The sequence below is a fragment of the Peromyscus leucopus genome, chromosome 2, assembly GCF_004664715.2.
Source record: "Peromyscus leucopus breed LL Stock chromosome 2, UCI_PerLeu_2.1, whole genome shotgun sequence".
NCBI lineage: Eukaryota > Metazoa > Chordata > Mammalia > Rodentia > Cricetidae > Peromyscus > Peromyscus leucopus.
The window spans coordinates 123,586,658-123,607,209 of NC_051064.1; the positions used below are offsets into that span (position 1 = coordinate 123,586,658).

At 54.4% G+C, this 20,552-nt stretch overlaps 2 protein-coding genes across 2 annotated transcripts; both read left to right on the forward strand.

Annotated features, from left to right (window-relative positions):
• Nucleotides 1-1,125: 1,125 nt before the first annotated feature.
• LOC114681161 (bone morphogenetic protein 8A-like) lies at nucleotides 1,126-20,547 on the forward strand. Its single transcript, XM_037202915.1, has 7 exons — nucleotides 1,126-1,659; nucleotides 9,445-9,634; nucleotides 10,045-10,193; nucleotides 16,507-16,701; nucleotides 17,043-17,119; nucleotides 17,512-17,622; nucleotides 19,152-20,547. Exons 1-7 carry the CDS (start codon nucleotides 1,335-1,337, stop codon nucleotides 19,299-19,301), a joined length of 1,197 nt encoding a protein of 398 aa, XP_037058810.1. The 5' UTR covers nucleotides 1,126-1,334; the 3' UTR covers nucleotides 19,302-20,547.
• Oxct2 (3-oxoacid CoA-transferase 2) lies at nucleotides 10,985-12,806 on the forward strand. The gene is given in 2 exon segments (XM_028854493.2): nucleotides 10,985-11,254; nucleotides 11,257-12,806. Coding segments are annotated over 2 exon segments (1,560 nt in total). The 5' UTR covers nucleotides 10,985-11,073; the 3' UTR covers nucleotides 12,636-12,806.
• Nucleotides 20,548-20,552: the final 5 nt, after the last annotated feature.

Here is a 20,552-nt window from a genome sequence, read left to right on the forward strand (position 1 = left end):
AATTGATATTTAAAACCTTGAAAGGATCACATCAAGATGCTTTTAAGGTGCCCATCACACATTCATTTGGAATTTTATTTTGAATACACACTGGAGAAACCATAATTGGTCAAAACCCCCATGTAGCATACTGCCCGTTAGGCCCTTTACGCCATAAAGGTTCTCAATCTTCCTAACGCTGCGACCCTTTAATATAATTCCTCAGATTGTGGAGACCCCAACCATAAAATTACTTCCGTTGCTACTTCATAATTGTAATTCTGCTGCTGTTTACCGAATCGTAATATAAACATCTGAAATGCGATCCCTGTGAAAGGGTCGATCGACCCCCAGGTTGAGAACCACTGCTTTATGGTCTCCTCTCTCCTGGCAGCCCCTCCAGCAGCCACCCTTTGCCCACAGCCCTCCAGTTCCACTATTGTGCGACCCGAGATAAGATGTAAGCTCTGTGTGCCTCGGTATCCCTCCTCCGGATTGCCCTCAGAGTCTGTTCGGGTTGGTCATCAGGACCTGGCAGAAGCGCGCGGAAGGCGTGTGACCCCGGAGCATCAGAGCGTGCGCGCGTCGGAGGGAGCTGCCTGCAGGTTGTGCTCCTAGGAAAGCAAAAGGGGAAGGTGCCTGGCAGGCGACAAGCTGCGGAGGCTGGGATCTGGCTGCTTCTGGCGACGGAATGTGCCCCACCCTTGCGGCATGGCTGGCATCCGCCCGGCCCCGACGGCAGATAGTATGGGCACGTGCGGAGACGCGTGGTTGTGGGTCCTACCACAGCTCCGGGACTCAGGGTCCTCTCCAATGCGGAATGACCCGGCCCACATAGGACGACCCAGCCCAGGGTGCAGGTGCCTGCTTCAGAGACTCCGACGTCTCCGCACGCAGCCCGGAGTGCGCCCCGGCAGCTGGATGGGGACCCAGAACACCCTTGATGGCCTCTCCCCGACCCTCCACCCCCGACCCTCCGATACCTACCTCGAGGTCTCACCGGTTGCTCCCACCACCCAGCGCCGCAGTAGCGGTACAGACACCAGGTGAACCGGTGTCCGCGCTTGGGCCCGCCCCCGAGCCCCCATTGGTCGTGTCCCGGGCAGGGCGGGGCCGAGGAAGAGCTCCTGGGTCTAGCCCCCCGAAGGCAGGTCACGCTCCTGACACTCGCGGGTCGGCGCCCCGGGAGCCCACGTTGCCCTGCGGGTCCTACAGGCGCTGCAATCACCTGCCAAGCGCGTGGCGCTCAGTCACTGCGGAGCTGTCAGTGACAGGTGCGAACTCAGGGGATCCTCTGCGCCGTCCGGTCCTCGACGTCCGGGAGTCGCTGGATGCGCGTCCGCTGAGCATCCGAGATGGCCACGCGGATCGGACTCCTCTGGCTGCTGGGCCTGGTTCTGTGCGTTCTGGGCGTCGGCCACGGCCCGCGTCCCCCGTATGTCTTTCCCCAGCGTCGCCTGGGAGTACACGAGCGCCGAAACATGCAGCGAGAGATCCTGGCGGTGCTTGGGCTGCCTGAGCCGCCCCGACCCCGTGTGCCACCCGCTGCCTCCCCGCAGCCAGCGTCCGCGCCGCAATTCATGCTGGACCTGTACCACGCCATGGCCAATGACGACGACAGTAGGTCCCTGCATTCTCACCTGGGACGCTCCGACCTGGTCATGAGCTTCGTCAATATGGGTGAGTGCGAGGAGGGCCGTCTCCACATGGAGAGCTCATGGCCGCCTGTCTAGAAAGGACGTTCCTAGTCACCTGTTGGGAATGCTGTCCTCCAGGAGTGCGAGGACAGGGAAACACGGTGCAGCAGACACGACCACGGGAAAGGGGACTGCAGGGGTCAGGACCGGAAGATCTGAGGGCTAGAGCGGGTTCCCCGAGAGTGGGAATCTGGGGATGCCCAGGTCCCCTAGGTGGCACGGGAAAACAGTCGGTCCTGAAGACTGATGAGTAAACAGAGGCTGTGATGCTGTCGTGATAAACGCAGCCCTGAAGAGAGGGACAAAGTTCAGTGTAGACATCTGTGGTCATATCATCAAAGTGACCAGGGCTGACCCATACGCCCTGACGGCAGGTTCTGTGTAGCAGGAAGCGGGTGGGTGGGGTGCACTGTCAGGAGGTGAAGTAGACAGACTCAGACCATGACTAGTCCTGTGGGCCTGGGCCCCAGCAGTTGGACCTTGGCTTGGCATAGAGCGAGTGTCCAGGACAGTGAATGACCCAAGGTGAGGCTGTGACACTCTTCAATCTCCCAAAGGGTGGCTCCTTTCTCCAGGTATCTCTTGACCTCGGGACCACATTCTCCTACCAGTTTTTTTTTTTTTTTTTTTTTTTTTTTTTTTGGTTTTTCGAGACAGGGTTTCTCTGTGTAGCTTTGCGCCTTTCCTGGAACTCACTTGGTAGCCCAGGCTGGCCTCGAACTCACAGAGATCCGCCTGGCTCTGCCTCCCACGTGCTGGTATTAAAGGCGTGCGCCACCACCGCCCGGCTCTCCTACTAGTCTTAAAGGCATTTTCCCCAAAGCCTTTTATCTGTAAGCATGAGTGTTTGCTTTTGGTCAGGTCCCCACCTGCTTTGCTTCTGTCTGCGACGGGCAGCCTGGGGTGTAGCAGACACTAGCCTGGGTCTGGTACCAGGCCTTGAGCTGAGAGCAGGCAGAGGAAGGACCTTGCCATGGCCACCAGTTCCTTTGTGTTGTCCATCCTCCCAGGGGCACCGGGAACAGCCACAGTCTTCACACCTATTTCCCAGGCAAGGGCAGAGAGACAGTGGCAGCCTGTAAACCGCCTGGTAAAGGCCCAGGCTACATGGCTCTGTATCCAGTGCTCAGCCACGTGGCAAGGTATAGATTTACAGAAATGGATTAATTTAAGATAAAAGAACAGTTAGCAAGAAGCCTGCCACGTCCATACAGTTTATAAGTAATATAAGCGTCTGAGTGATTATTTTATACGTGGATTGTGGGACTGGGGGGCTTGGTGGAACCTGGAGAGAAGCCCTCCAGCAACACACAGGTGCTGGTGGCTACAGTAAGGGAGAGCACAGTGAAGGCCGAGGCAGTCCTTCGTCAGCACTGAAATCCCACAGCCAGGAGGGGGCTGCAGCAGTGGGATCTGGAGACTGCCTTCCTGCTTAAAGACCACGATTGGGTACTTAAGACAGACCACGTGTGGGACCGAGACTGGCCCTCCATCCTCAGGAAGGCTGGCCTAGAGTGCAGGAATAGAAAAACTAAAAATAGGATAGAGTTGTCCAAGAATGTCCCCCCCAGGGGAACCTCTGATCCAAATGAGTCACCACCCAGCCCATGCCTGACTCCCCTCCCCCATCTTTCTCCTTGGGTCAAGACAGGAAACAGCCCTGGTGGGAACTGTTGCGGTGGACAGAGCAGGATCCTGCAATGCACCTGGAGAGGCATCCTTTGCTCTCTCCAAGCCGCACATCCCTTCCTTCTGGGACCCCTAGTAAATCACTAGAGATAACAAATGGACGAGCAGGAAGCCAGTGGAGGGTGAACCAGGTCCAGTCCCTGCTACCTATCTCTGCTGCTACCCGCAGCTCAGCTTTGCACATACAACAAAATTCTCAAGTGAGCTGCTCATGGTGACTTCTGCTTGTAATCCCAGTCCTCGGGAGGTTGAGACAGGAGGATTACTACAGCTTCAAGGCCAGTCTAGGCATCAAAGTGAGGCCCTGTATCCAAACACACATATGAACGCAGAAAGAGGGCATGAGGTAGATATTCCCGTATGTCTGTCTTGTGCATATTTAAACCTAGAAACAGCTAAAAGCCAGCCAAAAGCTGCATGTCCTGTCTTTAGAATTTTCTTAGAGTCCAGAAGATCTTTGGCCTTTCGTATGCTTCCATTTGTTACTGGCTCCTAGCAACAGTACATGAATTGTATGGGAACCCCTGCTTTATGAACTCAGGTTCAATGGCTAGCCCAGGCCGACACAATGTGTCGAAGGCCACATCCATAGTTATGGATTCCAAATCATGTTTCCTACCATGTTGTGTTTCCCCCCATATTGCCTGAGTGTCCCAGTAGGATCTGTGGAGTTAACAAGCAGGCCATTGTTTGGTGCGGACTCACTGTGGACAATCCGTTAGAGCACCCCCTTTATTTTGATGCACTGGCCACACTAGTCAACTCTCCTAGCTAGAGTGATTTTACCAGCTGAGTGCCAGGCCCTGTGTGTCAGGCACGTACCCGGATGCCTTCTGTTGGCAAGCCCAGGCCCAAGCCTGAAGGTCAGGGCCCGGGAACCAGCATGCCACTGACAGCAGCAGCATCCTAGGGTGTCAATGGCTGTGACCCCGTGGAGCAGTGTGACAGCAGACTCCTGTCCCTGGTGTCCCTGAGCTAAGTTGGTATTCTCAGCACCAGACCCTAATCTTGTCCCCTCCCGCCCCACCCTCAGTCCCTGCTGGTCTCCGTCATTGTGTGCTCCCCTCAGTGGTCTTCTGTTTCTTGTCTGCCGTGACAGTATCAGAAAAGCAAGATGCCTCCCAGCCCGGACCCTCGGCTCTGTTTCATTGGCACCTGCTGGCCTCACTGTCCCATCCCTGGGCTGGGCAAGACCTTCCCAAGGGTGGAAGGGGGCAGGAAGGACCAGCTCTGCTCATGTCAGGGGACAGGCAGGCAGCTGTGTTCTGGATGGGGAAACTGAGGCACAAATAGCACCAACAGTCAGAGTCCAGGCAGGACCACATGGAGCCGTCTGCACGTGCATGGGCCCCTTTCCCAGCCCAGGAGCTTTTCTTCTGGGACCTCAGATGGCGAGGCAGGGCAGCAATGAACTGAGGGAATGAGAGACCAGGCCTTGGTCCCGCTCTGTCCCTGCCAGCCATGTGACTTTGAGGGTGATGCTTTCTCACCACTGACCTCAGGGTCATGTCCTTTGACCCTTTACCAGGGAATTCGGTCATTTCTTTACTCACTTGCTCATCCATTCATCCATTTCTTCCACAAGTAGTCAGGCAGTACCTACTATGTGCCAGGAGGCCTGGCTCTGGTTTAGTTGCTGGGGAAGTCGCACTGAACAGGCGCTGCCTGTGTCCTTTCAGAGACGACCTTCCAGTGGGAGAGACCACATGTGTCATGAAGGTGGCTGTCAGGGGTGACATAGAGCCACCCCACCCCCAATTTGGAAACAAGAGGACCTGAGAAGGGCTGAGTCAAGGGGCTCTTGACCTGGGACTCACATGGAGAGAATTCCCCTCTTGACTACTCTCACTGTGGTTGGCCTTTCCTGGCTTCCCTCTCTGAGCCTCAGTTTCCCCCTCTGTGAAATGGAGCTGTTGGTCTTTAAGGGGCTTCCAGTGCTGACTGAGATAGCAGCGCTGACTACATGGCCAGACCTCCACACCTGTTCCTGCACTTGCATTCAAAGAACTGCCTCAGGAGAGTGAGGCTCAGAGGAGGCTGGTGATATTCCCAAGGCCACACAGCAATTCGTCTGCATCCTGTGCTTATGCCCTCCTTACAGCTGCCTCCTTCCTCAGTCGGGGGCCTGTCCTGTCTGTCCCTAGATGCAGTAAGAGCTACTGTATTAGACTAAATGTGAATGTATGCTGTAAGCTGAGAATCCTGTTCATAACGTGTTCCTGAGTTCACAGTATTTTCACATGCTCACCATACAAAATTCAAACCATCCAAAAGCAGGGACTTGTATGGGAATCCTAATTTTACTAGCCAGGCCCCCAGGGCTTTGTAATTCCTATTGGCAAAGATGAGTTCGGCTTGTTTTATTTAAAAAAAAAAAACCACACACATTTGTATTTTTTATTTTAATTATGTATGCACTATATGTACATCTGTGCATACACATCCATGTGTGTGGGCATTTATGTGTACCCAGGTGCACATGCTTGTTGGGGTGGGCAAAGCTGATGTTCCATGTCTTCCTCACTTTATTTATTGGGATAGGGTCTGTCTCAGAACTGAGAGTGCATTGCTTCTACCGAGTTTAGCTGGCTAGCCTGCTTGCCCTGCAGACCCAATCCCTGCTACCCGAGTGCTGGGAAATACCCCAGGATGGAGCCTGGGTCTCACCACAGCACTGAGGCTCCTGGTGGGAGACATTCCTTCAGGTGCAGAATGCACAGGTCACCAGCCCCAGGACCCCACCCTCCTCTGAGGTCCTGCATGAGCCCAGGAGCCCAGGGTCTTGTAAGACTGGTGTGGGGCCCTCAGCCTTTGGTACCAGCAGCATAGGGCAGTCTTGCCCGGCCCCGCCTCCTCAGGGCTTGGGAACCTGTCCCCACCCTCAAAGGGCCCCGCCAGGGAAGGAGGCAAATCTCACAGCAAGGGCAGACACCAGTGGCCTCTGATGGAGACTCGCTGTGACGTGGCTGTCGCTCAGACGAGCAGTAGCACCCCAGCCCCAGGAGCTGTGAGTGATGGACCCTGAGCCAGTGTCCTGGGGAAGAACAGAAGGTCACTCTCTCTGTCCCTGGAACACAGTGGCTTGATGAACAGGCTGCTGCCATCCATCCATCCACCAGCCATGTTCAGTTACTGCCCTAAAGAGCTCACCATCTAGAGGGGACATACCCCACTGACACACTACACCACTAAGGGAAGTCAGGGAAGGAAATCAAGCAAGGCAGGACCCTGGAGCTGGGTACTGAAATAGAGGACCACAGAGGAAAGCTGCTTACTGGCTTGCTCAATGTGGCTTGCTCAACTTGCTTTCTTATACAACTCAGGACTACCTGCTGAGGGGTGGCACCGCCCACAGTGGGCGGGGTCCTTCCATATCAATCATTAATCAAGACAGTATCCTACAGGCTTTCCCACAGGCCCATTTTATGGTGGTAATGTCTCAACTGTGCTTCCCTCTTCTCAGATAACTCTAGCTTCTGTCAAAGTGACATAAAGCTAGCCAGCACAGGTACCTGTGGAACTGAGTGTCGCTTTCTCTGTGGCCAGGGCATTGCTTTTTGCATATCTTTCGATGGTTTTGCCCAGCATGTCTGGGATTCTTGCACAGCATGGTCAATTCTCTTGATTTTGCAAAATGTCTCTACACAGCATTGCTATCTGTATCTGTCTTACCTGGTGACAGTTTACCTGTCTGATCTTAACTATTACTTTCTCAAAGGCTGTACTGACCTTGTGGAAAGCATCCAACTCTTCTCCATCATTCTTGAACCTATGACACCTTCTCTGCCTTAACACCAGCTACAAAGAAATGACATTCCCTAGTTGACTTTTTTTTTTTTTTTTTTTTTGAGGTGGGGATGGTGTAGGATCAAATTCTATACCTCACACATTTACAGATTGTTTTTATCTTTACATTCCTCTTTTCTTCTTTTTCTTTCTTTCTTCTCCTTCTTTCTTCTCCTCCTCCTGCTCCTCCTCCTCTTCTTCTTCAACAGGGTCTCAGTATGTAGCCCTGGCTGTCCTGAAATTCACTATGTAGACCAATTTGACTCAAAATCGCAGAGACCTGTCTGCCTCTGCTTCCTGTGTGCTGGGATTAAAGGCGTGTGCCACCACCTGGCCCTCCCTTGTTTTTAAACCCCATTAGTGCTGGGCTTACCTGTCTTGTTCACCTCAGTGTTCCCACGGTCTAGGACAGCTGTGCAGAAATGGGCAGAGAACCACAGCTGTTAGAGAGACACCAAAACACTTGCTCTGACAGTAAAACTTCGGAGACATGCTGAGGTGTAATGGGACTCTATCCTTCCCATCCTGGGGCTGGAGCCTCCTACCTGCCTTTATAGAGGCGAACCTGTCACCCAGGCCACCCCAGCCCTGCTGTGTGCCGGCCACTGCAAGCTTAGGTCCTCACGGAAAGACAGGAAGCTGGCTTCAGCTTTGCTCTAACAGTTCAACCTGGTGCTTTGTAGAACCTGGCTTGTGGTCAGAAAGCCTAGTACCACAGAGGGAATTGTTAAAGACTTGGAAATAAAATCTCTGTTAGGTTTGGAGAAGACACTGGGCTGCTTCAGCCCCTGCTTACTGGCAACTCCGAGTTTTTTGTCATTTGAAAGTGAAAGGAGGGCCTGGATGGTGGTAGCATACTTTTTTAATCCCAGAACTCAGGAGGCAGAGGCTGGTGTATCTCTTTGAGTTTGAGGCCAGCTTGGTCTGCAGAGCAAGGGCTATACAGAAAAATCCTGTCCCTAAAAACAACAAACAAAAGAAAGGAAGGAAGAAAGGAAGGAAGGAAGAAAAGAAAGAGAAAGAAAGAAGGAAGGAAGGAAACAAAGAAAGAGAAAGGAAGGAAGGAAGGAAGAAAGGAAGGAAGAAGGAAGAAGGAAGAAGGAAGGAAGGAAGGAAGGAAGGAAGAAAGAAAGAAAGAAAGAAAGAAAGAAAGAAAGAAAGAAAGAAAGAAAGAAAGAAAGAAAGAAAGAAAGAAAGAAAGGGAAAGGAGAATTCCCTAAATATTCTTCCGTGGGCATCTCAGTGCAGCTGGGCCGATGTGGGATTTGTTCTTCAGATTTAGCCTCTGCCCTGATAGCTGTCCCCACCCTGGCCACCTCAGCTGTCACCTCCATCCTCTCCTCCCCTCACCTTCATGGGGTCTTGTAGTTGGGCTCCCCCACTACGTGGCTCCCACTGGTCAGAGCACAGCAGTGTTCTCAGCGCTGGGCTCCAGCTCACTGCAGACATGCCCCCACTTAACTCAATGCTACACCCCACAATGGTGGTCTGTGTGCAGCAGCCCCTCACCAGTGCACAACATCTCTCCTCACTTAGAGCACCCTTTGCCATCTGCTAAGACTGCTTCCCGTCATCCTCCGGGGCCTTCTGAAAGCTCCCCTCCTCCAAGAAGCCTGTTTAGCTCCCAAAACACAGTGAGACAGACTTCTTCCAGCACTTGATGGCCTGTCCAGGAGTTTGTTATCCTACGTGTGATTTTTATTCCTTTCTACTTCTGTTCTTCCACTTTTATTCTGTACCCTAGAGGACATGTATGTCCTTTGTGCCCTGGTTGATGGCACTGGGTGTCCCTCCATTTCCTAAGGTCCTTCAGCGGCCGACTTTGTAATGTGGCCTGCACTCTGCACATCCCTCTCCCAGGACACTGAGGGAAATTCAAACAGAACTGACAGCTCAGCTCAGCTGTCACATCTGAGCTCCCCCTGCCCACCCTCTCATCAAGGGCAGGCTCTGGGTGTCCTCTGTCCCACTGAAATTCAGCCAATGATGTCCCTGTAGACAGGCTTTTACCCTGGAACTGTGATAATGTTCTGCCTTGGGACCAATGTCCATCTTGCCATTGGCTCAGGAGCTCTGAGAGAAGACATTTTGATTCACTGATGGGTCCAGGGACCTGCTGAGCTCTTGCTGAGTTTCCCACTACACCGCCTCCTGGGGCCTGGTGTGCTCCCAGAGCGGACCACAGCCTGTGTGTAGAACAGGAGCCGACCCCACTCAGGCTGCCTGGGGTCCTACTCTGAGCACAAGCCATCCTGGCTCCCGGTGATGACCTCACTCCCATTTTGTCTTCCAGTGGAACATGACCATACCCTGGACTACCAGAAGCCACACTGGAAGGAATTCCTCTTTGACCTAACCCAGATCCCTGCTGGGGAGGCTGTCACAGCTGCTGAGTTCCGGATATATAAAGAACCCAGCACCCACCCACTCAACACAACTCTCCATGTCAGCATGTTCGAGGTGGTCCAGGAGCACTCCAACAGGTACCTTCACTCTGCCCAGATGCCCACCTCGCCTCACGGTCTCGTGGTCTAGGCTCTGGCGGGCCTGTCCAGAGGGGGCATTTCCAAGAAAGGAAAAGGGCGCCTCCTAGAAGAGGTGCCAGGAAGTGAGAAAAGGACTTGGCCTGGAACTCCCTGCCCTGCCACTGTGACTGTGGAGCCCTCGATAGGCCACCGTACTGAGCCACTGAGCCACTGAGCCAGTGTGCCAATCAGTGGCACACGGACACAGTAAAATGCCAGGGGTTGGTTATCAGTGGACTGCGGTACCAAAGGAGGCCAGTCCAGAGCCAAGCAGGGAAGCAGCTCTGAAAGAGGACCCCAGGCAGGCACAAGACACAGGCAGCCACGCCAACCTCAGCCCTTGGTTAATTCTTCTTTCATGTCCACAGGGAGTCTGACTTGTTCTTTTTGGATCTTCAGACGCTTCGATCTGGGGACGAAGGCTGGCTGGTGCTGGACATCACAGCAGCCAGTGACCGATGGTTGCTGAACCATAACAAGGACCTGGGACTCCGCCTCTATGTGGAAACTGAGGATGGTGAGGCTCCGGGGCTTAGCAGGAAGCTGCCCCAGGGGTGGGGGGGAGGAGGTTCCAGCACAGGCTGCCAGCCTAGTACACGGAGCCCTCTCACTGGACCATGCTTGGCCTTTCTTGAGGACTCAGTGGGTAGAGTGGCGAGGTCCTGGACAGGGGAAGGCCCCAGGCTCCTGCCTCCAGTCTGAGAGATTCTGCAGTAGGAAGGAGGGGTGGGGGATCTGCACCCCAGGTTCTGAGTGCAGAGGCCTGGGCTGTCCCTGCTCTGCAGTGTTGGAACTCAGTACCTGAGCCTCAGTTTCGTGTCTACACAGGTTAATATCACTGCTTCACTCGCAGGGTTTTCCCGGGACTTTCCTTCTGTCAGCAGTGAGGACAGAAAGGACAGCAGGACAGGAGACTGGCCCGTCCCACGTCCAACAAAAGGCTGGAGGGATAACTGGAAGGAGAGGGCAGAGAGGTGGCAGGGGTCACTCTGAGTTAGGGGAAACTGGCAAAGTGCTTGGAGAGTTTAGAGCGGTTTAAAGCAGTGGGTGACAGATGTGACTGTGGTTTTAAAAGACCAGGCTAACTTCAGCCCCGCCAGTAGGGGATCCTAACCACGCCCCCAGGTGAGTTCTTCTGGGTACCATGGGGCCCCAGAACTCACTGCCAGTTGTCAGCAGCATTTGCAAGGGTTTCCAGTGTCTGTCCAAGATCTTGCCAGACAGGCCGGAGGCAGGGATGGCCAAGGGTGTCCTCAGCCAGTGAGACCCATGGCGATCCCAGTCGGTGTCCTCCCTGCTCTATGACGCAGCGCAGAGGCGGCGTGGGGCAGGCTCACAGGGTGCATCTGGCCTTTCCCTCTCTGTCCCGGTCCTGGGAACCGCGTGGCCCGTGGACCATGGCGGCGCTGAGGCTTCTGGCGTGGGCGCTCCCGCGCGGGGTCTCCGCCCGCCGCCTACAGCCCGCGCTGCCCCACCGCCTTGTCCTCCGCTTTGCTAGCGACCGCTGCGGGCGGGTCCGCTTCTACAAGGACCCGGTGAAGGCGTTGGAGGGCGTCAAGGACGGCTCGACCGTCATGCTCGGGGCTTCGGGCTCTGCGGCATCCCTGAGAACCTGATCGGCGCACTCAAGACCAAGGGCGTGAAGGACCTGAAGATCATCAGCAGCAACGTGGGCGTGGATGACTTCGGCCTGGGCATCCTGCTGGCCTCCAAGCAGGTCAGGCGCGTGGTGTGCTCGTACCTGGGGGAGAACGCTCTGTGCGAGCAGCTGTACCTGTCGGGCCAGGTGGACCTGGAGATGACGCCTCAGGGCACCCTGGCCGAGCGCATCCGCGCAGGTGGCGCCGGCGTGCCCGCCTTCTACACGCCTACCGGCTACGGCACGCTGGTGCAGGAAGGGGGCGCCCCCATCCGGTACTCGCCCGACGGCCACCTGGTCACCCTGAGCCAGCCGCGAGAGGTGCGCGAGTTCAACGGGCGCCACTACCTGCTGGAGCACGCCATCCGCGCCGACTTCGCCCTGGTCAAGGGCTGGAAGGCCGACCGCTCGGGCAACGTGATCTTCCGGGGCAGCGCACGCAACTTCAACGTGCCCATGTGCAAGGCCGCGGACGTCGCGGTGGTGGAGGTGGAGGAGATCGTGGACGTGGGCTCTTTCGCCCCGGAGGACATCCACATCCCCAACATCTACGTGGACCGAGTGATCAAGGGGCCGAAGTACGAGAAGCGCATCGAGCGCCTGACCACGTGCGACAGCCCGCCCTCGACCATGAACAAGAAACAGGCCGAAGCCAGGACACGCATCATCAAGCGCGCGGCTCTCGAGTTCGAGGACGGCATGTATGCCAATCTGGGCATCGGGATCCCTGTCCTGGCCAGCAACTTCATCAGCCCCAAGATGACGGTCTATCTGCACAGTGAAAACGGGATCCTGGGCTTGGGCCCGTTCCCCTCGAAAAAAGACGTGGATCCCGACATCATTAACGCGGGCAAGCAGACAGTGACCGTGATTCCCGGGGGCTGTTTCTTTGCCAGCGATGACTCTTTTGCCATGATCCGCGGGGGACACATCCAACTGACCATGCTCGGTGCCATGCAGGTTTCCAAATACGGCGACCTGGCCAACTGGATGGTGCCAGGCAAGAAGGTGAAGGGCATGGGCGGGGCCATGGACTTGGTGTCCAGTGACAAGACCAAAGTGGTGGTCACCATGGAGCACTGCACCAAGACAAAGCAGCCCAAAATCATGGAGAAATGCACCATGCCGCTGACCGGCAAGCGCTGCGTGGACCTCATCATCACCGAGAAGGCTGTGTTTACTGTGGACCGGAAAAAGGGGCTGACGCTGACGGAGCTGTGGGAGGGCTCGTCCGTGGACGACGTCAAGGCCACCACAGCCTGCCCCTTTAGGGTGTCCCCCAACCTCAAGCCCATGGAGCAGATCAAACCTGATGCTTGAGGAGCCCTGACCATCCCCCCCCCCTCCAGGGCTGATTTGCGAAGGAGTTAGCGACCACAGGGGACATGCTGAGCAGCACCTGGCCAGTGTGCCACCGGCTTCTCGGGCTTCCTGATGCCAGATGGTATCTTCTCAAGAGCCGAGTGATTTTAATTAAAATTCCTAAGCTGAGCCTGTGTGTCCTGTGCCTAACTAAAGCCCTCCGCTACAACCATGGAGAAGACTGGTCCCTGTCCCTCACTTTCTGTGACCGTCACATACAAGGCTCCATCCAGAGTGTCCCCTGACAGTCTCAACACCAATGCTGCTCCTCATAACTGAATCATGAAACGTAGAGAAAAGCATAAAGGCGGGAGGAAATCCAGAGTTCACCCGGTGACACTTTACCGCTGCGGCGGAACGCAGATCTGCCGCTCTGTGAGCAGGACCAACACTCTGGCTTCTCTTCCTGGGCCTTGGTTCTGCTCCTAATCTTGTTTCCCTGAATCTGCCCACTCCCGACTTCCTCCTGGGAGCTGCTTAGGTGTCCACAGAAGAGAGGCAAGGCCTGTTTCCCATGGGATGAAACTGAGGGAAGACGGTTGGTGCTGGTATTCCACCTGAAAAACCACTGTACATAAACAGTCCCAGTGTGTGTCGGAAGAGGCCTGGGCTTAGCACAAGTGGAGTCTAGAATGTAACCAGTGTCACGGATGAGTTCTTACCTAGTAAACTGCAGCGTCTCCTGGTGCCCATACCATACTGACATTCTGTTCTGGAAGTCCAGCAGGCCTCCCCTCCTAACCCCAATGTGGCAGCTCTGGGGTCTCTCCTTCTGAATTTGTAATCTCACAAGGGAAGTGAAGAGAGTTATAGAGGTGTGTGTGTGTGTGTGTGTGTGTGTGTGTGTGTGTGTGTGTGTGTGCACACGCCCTGAGATAGCATGCCTCCAGACATGCTTTTCTGTCCAGAGCTGGGAAGCCTGGTGGCCTTCTCCCCGAGGGGTCCTAGCTGATGATGGGGTCAAGGAGCAGAGCTGTAGGGAAGGTGCGCTCTGCTTTGGGCAGTGAGCAGCTTCTCCAGGCCTATCGGATCCAGAACTCGGAGAAGAGCAGCGTCCGTCCCTCTGGACTTCCGCTCCAGCTCACTCGGTCTCTGCCTTGTGCTGGGCAGGGTGGGATTGGCTTGACTCTGCAGCTGCCTGCTCCAGGCCTTGAACAGCTGATGCCGTCTCTGGTCTTAGTTTGTGTGCCTGTAAACCGGGAGCCTTGACTTAGCTGCACCCATGGGTTCTGGTCCAGCTCCCCTTGCCTTGAGAGCCTCCAGAGGCCTCTAGCACACTTGCAGGCTAGCTTTGAGTTCAGTCAAGGCCTGCTCTGTCCAGCCGAGCCTGGAAGACCAGCGACATCAAAGGAAAACAGTGTGCCTGGGCCTGGAACACTGACGGCCTCTGGGTTCCAAAGAAGCCAGGCTCTGGGACTCCACGGTAAGTGGCAGGGACACAGGGCCTGTCCTGGGTCCCAGCCCGCCCCTTGTGTCATTCATAGGGCCTGACACTGTGGTTCTCACCACCCTTCCTGCTCACAGCTGCTCCATCCTCCCGTGCGTGGCCCTGGGGCCTTCCCTGTCTTTCCCTCTGTGCCTGAGGATCTGCCTCCTCACAGCACCTGCTTCCCAACGTCTTCATTCTGGGCCCCATCCTTCCTGCCTGACCTCATCTGAGTCTCTTCTCAGGGCCAGCCTGCAGCCCCACAGCTCTAGCCTCGGTCCTGGGATGGGGTCTCACGAGCCTAGCACATTTGTTAGTGGCAGGTGAAGTCAGGTCAAAGGCTGTAATGAGGAGTTTTCTTTCAAGTGCCTGGTGGACATCTGTGGGAGTCCAGCTGCTTGAAGGGCTGACCTTTGAGTGGACTGTCCACCACGGGCAGACAGTGGCCTTGACTCCATGTGTAATAAGGGCCTGGTAAGAGTGCAAGCGGAGCAAACAGACCTGAGTGTGCACGTGAGTGTGTTCTGTTTCGTTACAGTTTTGTGTGAGGATTATATCCAAGGCTTCAGCTTACTAGACAGATGCTCTGCTACTGAGCTGTGGCCTCACCTCAGCCCTTCGGGTTCTTTTACATTTCTTCCAGCACTGGGTGGAACCTGGGACAAGGAGCCATACTAGTGTCTGAGCCACATTAGTGTCTGAGGTTTTATATATGCACATAATGCATGTACATGTGTGCACACATCGGTGCTTGTAACATGTCAGCTGAACATCAGCGCTGTGTGCAACGATCTATAACGTGAGCGTTGTTGGGCTTTGGTGTAAGGAATCTCACACAGACACAAAGGGAAAGGGTTCTGAGTCCTGTCCTGACTCCAGAAAGGAACCTGACTGCCGGGTGGGAGGTGAGCCCTCCCAAAGCCAGCTGCTGCATGTGTGTGGTTATTGTGGAGACCATTTGTGTGGTTATTATACTGTTTGACTATTTGGTTGGTTTCTCAATACTTTTTGTTTTGTTTTTTAAGATTTATTTTATTTTATGGGTATAGGTATTTTGCCTGCATGCACAGATATGTGCATCACATGCACCCCTGGAACCGGATCCATCTGAACAGTTGTGAGCAGCCATGTGGGTGCTGGGAATTGAACCGAGTCCTCTAGAGGAGCACCCAGTGCTCTTAACCACTGAGCCATCTTTCCAGCCCCCTTTCTATTTATACTTGGAAAATCTCATATATGTACACAATGTATTTTGATCATATCCACCCACCATGACCTACATGATCTTGTTTTTTTTTTTTTAAACAGGATTTCTCTGTGTAACAGCCCAGCCTGTCCTGGAACTTGCTTTATAGACCAGGCTAGCCTCAAACTACAGAAATCTACCTGTCTCTGCATCCTGCCTGAGTGCTGAGATTAAAGGCGTGAGCCACCACTGTCCGGCCACTACCTATTTCTGGTTCCGCTAGTGCCTCCCTGTCTGTTTCCCAACTTCATGATCTCCTTTTTTTGTTGTTGTTATTAATAACCCAGGCCCTGTTACTGCTTCCCAACCACACATGGATTTGGGCTGTTCTCTGCAGTGCAGGCAACCTCAGCAGCCAGATCTATTCGGCTTTTTGCTTGTTTGAAGACCGGCAAAGCTGGAGCTGGTGGAGGAGGCTCTGCTCTCCTGGGTTGACTGTGCTGTAGAGGCATCTGCAGTCCTTAATGGATCAGGGGACCCCCCTCCCTTTTATAGGCTCCACGCTTCCTGTGGACAAGCTCCTGGCTGTCTCCTGGCAGGCCCTTCCTTTCTTTAAAGCCATAGCTGCCCTGGTGAACACACACTCGGCACTGGAATTGAGCCTGATGTGAACTGAACCCTGGACTTTGTTCTGACCTCTGACCCTGCTCAGCCTGAGGCCTTGGTAGTGGGCATCAGTGGGCATCAAGGCAGTGAATGCCCTGCCCATGGATATTCAAGCTTGTCGCGCTGGGAGAGTAAGCCCCAGCGATGTCCTTGCAGAGGCTGCCATGGGCTGGTGTGGCATGAACCACACACTCTAGTCCCCAGAAAGTGCAGGATGAAGATGGGACCTGGGTGTTAGATCACCGGACCAAGGAAGTCTGGGTCCTGAGCATCCCCAGCAATGGACTCTAAGTGACTGTGACTTGGGTTATAGTGAGGACCGACTGAGGACATTAATGGGGGAAACCCTGACACCTGTCAAATGTTTCCATCTGTCAGGTTCTCCCCAGCAGGAATGCCTGTGGCTACTGAGGTCCCTGTCCCTGTCACCTCAGACCTGCTGGCCAGAGTGCTTGGGTTGGTCCCCAGATGAGGAAACTGAGGGTCACAGGTGCCACACCATCCCCCACAAGTCAGTCAGTCTGTCTAGTGTTTCTGTCTCTGTCTCCCAGGGCACAGCATGGATCCTGGCCTGGCCGGTCTGCTGGGACAACAAGCTCCACAATCCAGACAGCCTTTCCTGGTCACCTTCTTCAGGGCCAGCCCGAGTCCTGTGCGGGTCCCACGGGCAGCGAGGCCACTGAAGAGGAGGCAGCCAAAGAAAACGAAAGAGCTTCCACATCCCAACAAACTCCCGGGGATCTTTGGTGAGGGTGGGGTTGAGCCTCCCTCATCTGAGGAAAGTGGTGGCCTGCCAATGAAGCTCATTGGTGTGCCCGTCAGGGAGGGCGGGCTGCGCAGAGGAAAGCAGAAGCCGAGTGTGCCCAGAGCACAGCCACACCCTGTGGTGACGGGGAGCCACGGGGGACTGTGGAGCTGGGTCAGGGCGTGAGCAGGGATCCAGAAGTGGAACTTGTGATCCCAATGGTTCAGTTTCCTGTTGTCCTTCATTTGTAAATGTGTCTGTCATGCCCCCCCCCACGGGAGTACCATGGCAACTCCGTAGAGCAGGACCCCTGAGGAGACCTTGCACCTTTCTGTCCTGCAGATGGTCATGGCGCCCAAGGCAGAGATGTTTGCCGTAGGCACGAGCTCTACGTCAGCTTCCGGGACCTCGGCTGGCTGGTAATTTCTGCCTCTCCTCTCTGAATGCCACCTGCAGAGCCTGGGATCCCCAGGGTGGAGGTGGAACTACTACTGTGCCTTTAGTTGTGCATAAAAGCCGTGAAAATGGAGGCAACCTGAGCCCTCTGCCCAGTAAACTGTCAGCACAACAGGGAAACTGAGGCAGGGCCTTTGGGCTCTTCCTGCCACAGCTGCTGCAGGAGGCATGGGGGCAGCTGTGGAGGAGACAGCAGAGGAGGGTGAGGTGTGGAGGACAGAGCTGGGGTCCAGTCCTGCCTGCTGAGGGTCGCTGAGGGGGATGAGGGTTCACAGGCTCAGGTCATCCTGTGACAGGTGCTGTGATGATGGTCAATGGAAGGACACTGATGCGACTCACCTTTTCCCACCCACAGGACTCCGTCATCGCCCCCCAGGGCTACTCAGCCTATTACTGTGCTGGAGAGTGCAACTACCCATTTACCTCCTGCATGAACTCTACCAGTCATGCCACCATGCAGGCCCTGGTCAGTATCACAGTGGCCTTCTTGGGACCCGAGGGGCGGGACAGGCATGGGGGTGGAAAGAACAATGGCAAAAGGGAACTTGATCTGCAGACTTCGCCATGAAGTTTGGTTCCTGCCTCTCAGTAAATGCTGTTGCTCACATGGGTGTCTCTGGACAGACACCTGAGCATACAACGTGCACCGCACGTTCATAGGTGGGAACCTGTGGACTTGTGTGGGTCCCGGACTAACGTAATACAGCCTCTGGAGTCAGAAAGATGGATGCCCACTAGGGGCCGGCATGACCCATGTGCCCTGTGCATCCGGGTAGATCTGGCCTCCCGGATGTTTATGTGCTTGTGCATCCTGCCTGGCTGGGGGACTCATGAACCCTCAGCTTTGGGACCTTGGCTCTTCCTGGGCCTGCTCCCCACTTCTTTCCTGGCTGTCTGCTCTCACAGGTTATAGTACTAATGAGCAGATGGAAGAAGTTGCCAGCAGGAAGGCAGTTGCAATTGCCCACTGCCATATATTTGTGCTTTGTAGAGCCTGGTGTTGAGACTTCCTTCGAGAACATTTTGTCTGGAATTCTAGCACCCAGTGACCTTGGCCTTGTGTTTACCTAGTAGACAGTTGTACCAAATGATGCTTTAGAGCAGTGGGTCTCAACCTGTGGGTCACAATCCCTTTGAAGTTGAATATCAGATATTTACAATCCATAACAGCAACAAAATTACAATGTAATGTAGCAACAAAATAACTTTATGGTTGGTGGTCACCACAACATGAGGAACTGTATTAAAGGGTGGCAGCTTTAGGAAGGTTTAGAACCACTGCTCTAGAGTGAACATCAAGACTTGAACAAGTTGCTTTGAGCCATTATTAAGTGTCTTTTCACAAAGGGCACTGGTGTTTGCTGGATGCCTGGAGCCACTGTCCTGGGAGATGCTCAGCCTGATGGAGGAATGTGCATGCTTTAGAGGGGGTAGAAGGATCGGCACCTGTTTCAAGCTCAGTGACACCGTCAGACAGGCATAGGGACTCCATGCAGCCTGTTTATCACCTGCAAAGACCGCTTTGTCCCGGAAATTGAGGTTAAGCTAAATGAAGGGGAGAGCCCTTGAACTTATACATTGGTTCCATAAACGTTTTTAGTTCAGTCTGCAAAAAGAGACTGCCCCTTCCACAGCTTACACCTACCTGGTGGGGATGTAGTAAGAGACAGAGCAATTCGGGGCAGTGAGGCACCAGAGGGTGCCCCATGGCACCCAATGCTGGGGACCAGTAAGCTTGAGTCACAGCAGAAGTGGATGTGACAGTGGACCAGGGGCTGGGAGCGCCAAAGGGCTTCTGTATCAGTCCCTCCAAGCCAGGTGCCTGGGCTGTCTTGAGGGCAGTGGGCAGAGCACATGTGCAAGGAGGAACCCGCCCTAGCTGCAGGTGGAGAAGGACCTTGGGCCGCTCAAAGGGGCTGAGATCTTCTGGAAGGGTAGTGGGTGGGAACGGGGACCATCAGGCCCATGTCCCTATCTGCATGCCCTCCCTACCAGGTGCACCTGATGAAGCCAGACATCGTCCCCAAGGTGTGCTGCGTGCCCACCGAGCTGAGTGCCATTTCTGTGCTCTACTATGACAAAAGCAACAACGTCATCCTGCGCAAGCACCGCAACATGGTGGTCCAGGCCTGTGGCTGCCACTGAGTTAGCAGCCTGCTGCCATTGGCCCATTATCTGGTCAGCCCCTCTGACCGGGAAACGAAGAGACCCTATCAGATCCAAGGCCAAGGTGGAAAGGTCGGGTTTTCAATCTTATGTCCATGTTCTGCCTTTGTCACAGGCTTGGCCCTCTCCTGGCCCCTCTGTTCCCTTCCTCTGCCCAAGGGTGGGAAGATGGTCCTGGTTACAACCCTGGTGACCTATGTCCCCAAGCAGCAGCCCATCTCTGCCCCTCCCCCAGGGGCATCTATTAAAAGTCCTTTGGGATTGGCACAGAAGTCTAATTTACCCACCTATTCGTGATGACTACTGGGCCAGCCTGACTTGAATCTGGAGCACTAGATGGACCTCAGGCTCTTTAGTATCCACCAGATACTTAGGTGTGTGCAGACACGACCAATTCCCTCCATTATTCCATAGCCTGTCCCTTGGAGGTATAAAACGAGATTTCTGGAGAAGCGTTTTAAAAAAAACACAGAAAAGCCAGGGATAGTGATGCACACTCTTAGTACTTGGAAGACAGGCAGAATTACCATGAGTTCAAGGCCAGCCTAAGATACATATCAAGATCTTTCAGAAGAACAAAGAAAACAACCAAACAAAACCCTTGTGTATTTATGGATCTCAGTCACTAAACCTCTGGCCATAGACAGGCGAGGGCAGCTGGTGAACAATCTGTTGTGGATTTGACATCTGGACACAGCCATTGCCATTCAGGAAACGCCAGCAGTTTCCGGATCCACAGTCCCCACTTCTGCCTTGATAGACATCACAGGCAGGCGTACAACTCGGCATTAGCCAGAAACACAAAGCTGTGTCCTGTCTTGGTGCTGGAGCAAAGGTATTGTAGGCAAGAGGACCCCAGAACAGAAGCCAAGCAGCCCCAAGGAAAGAATGCATCACCCTTCAGTTACTCATTTATGTTCCAACACTGCGCACACACACATATCCATTGTATATGTGTATATATGTATGTACACATGTGTACTGACTAGGGAATTGGCTCGTGTTTATGAGGAGTAGCAGGCCATGTGTGCACAACAAGCAGCAGACTGGAGACGAGTGAGAAGAGTGATGCTGAAACAGTGTGAATGTTAAGACACTGGAGCCGCTGAGGCCGACACCAGGCAGGCAGCTCTGATTCCTGCTGCCCTGACATGATCTGACAAGGACATCTGGCATAAAGACACATGACCCGGCATGGAAGGGAACGAGCCATGGGAAGGTATTACACCT

Coding starts and splice junctions, on each gene's coding strand:
- LOC114681161 (XM_037202915.1), top strand. CDS start 1,335: ATGGCCACGCGGATCGGACTCCTCTGGCTGCTGGGCCTGGTTCTGTGC. Junction 1,660..9,444: donor CATGAGCTTCGTCAATATGG/GTGAGTGCGAGG, acceptor TTTGTCTTCCAG/TGGAACATGACCATACCCTG. Junction 17,623..19,151: donor ATGCCACCATGCAGGCCCTG/GTCAGTATCACA, acceptor CCTCCCTACCAG/GTGCACCTGATGAAGCCAGA.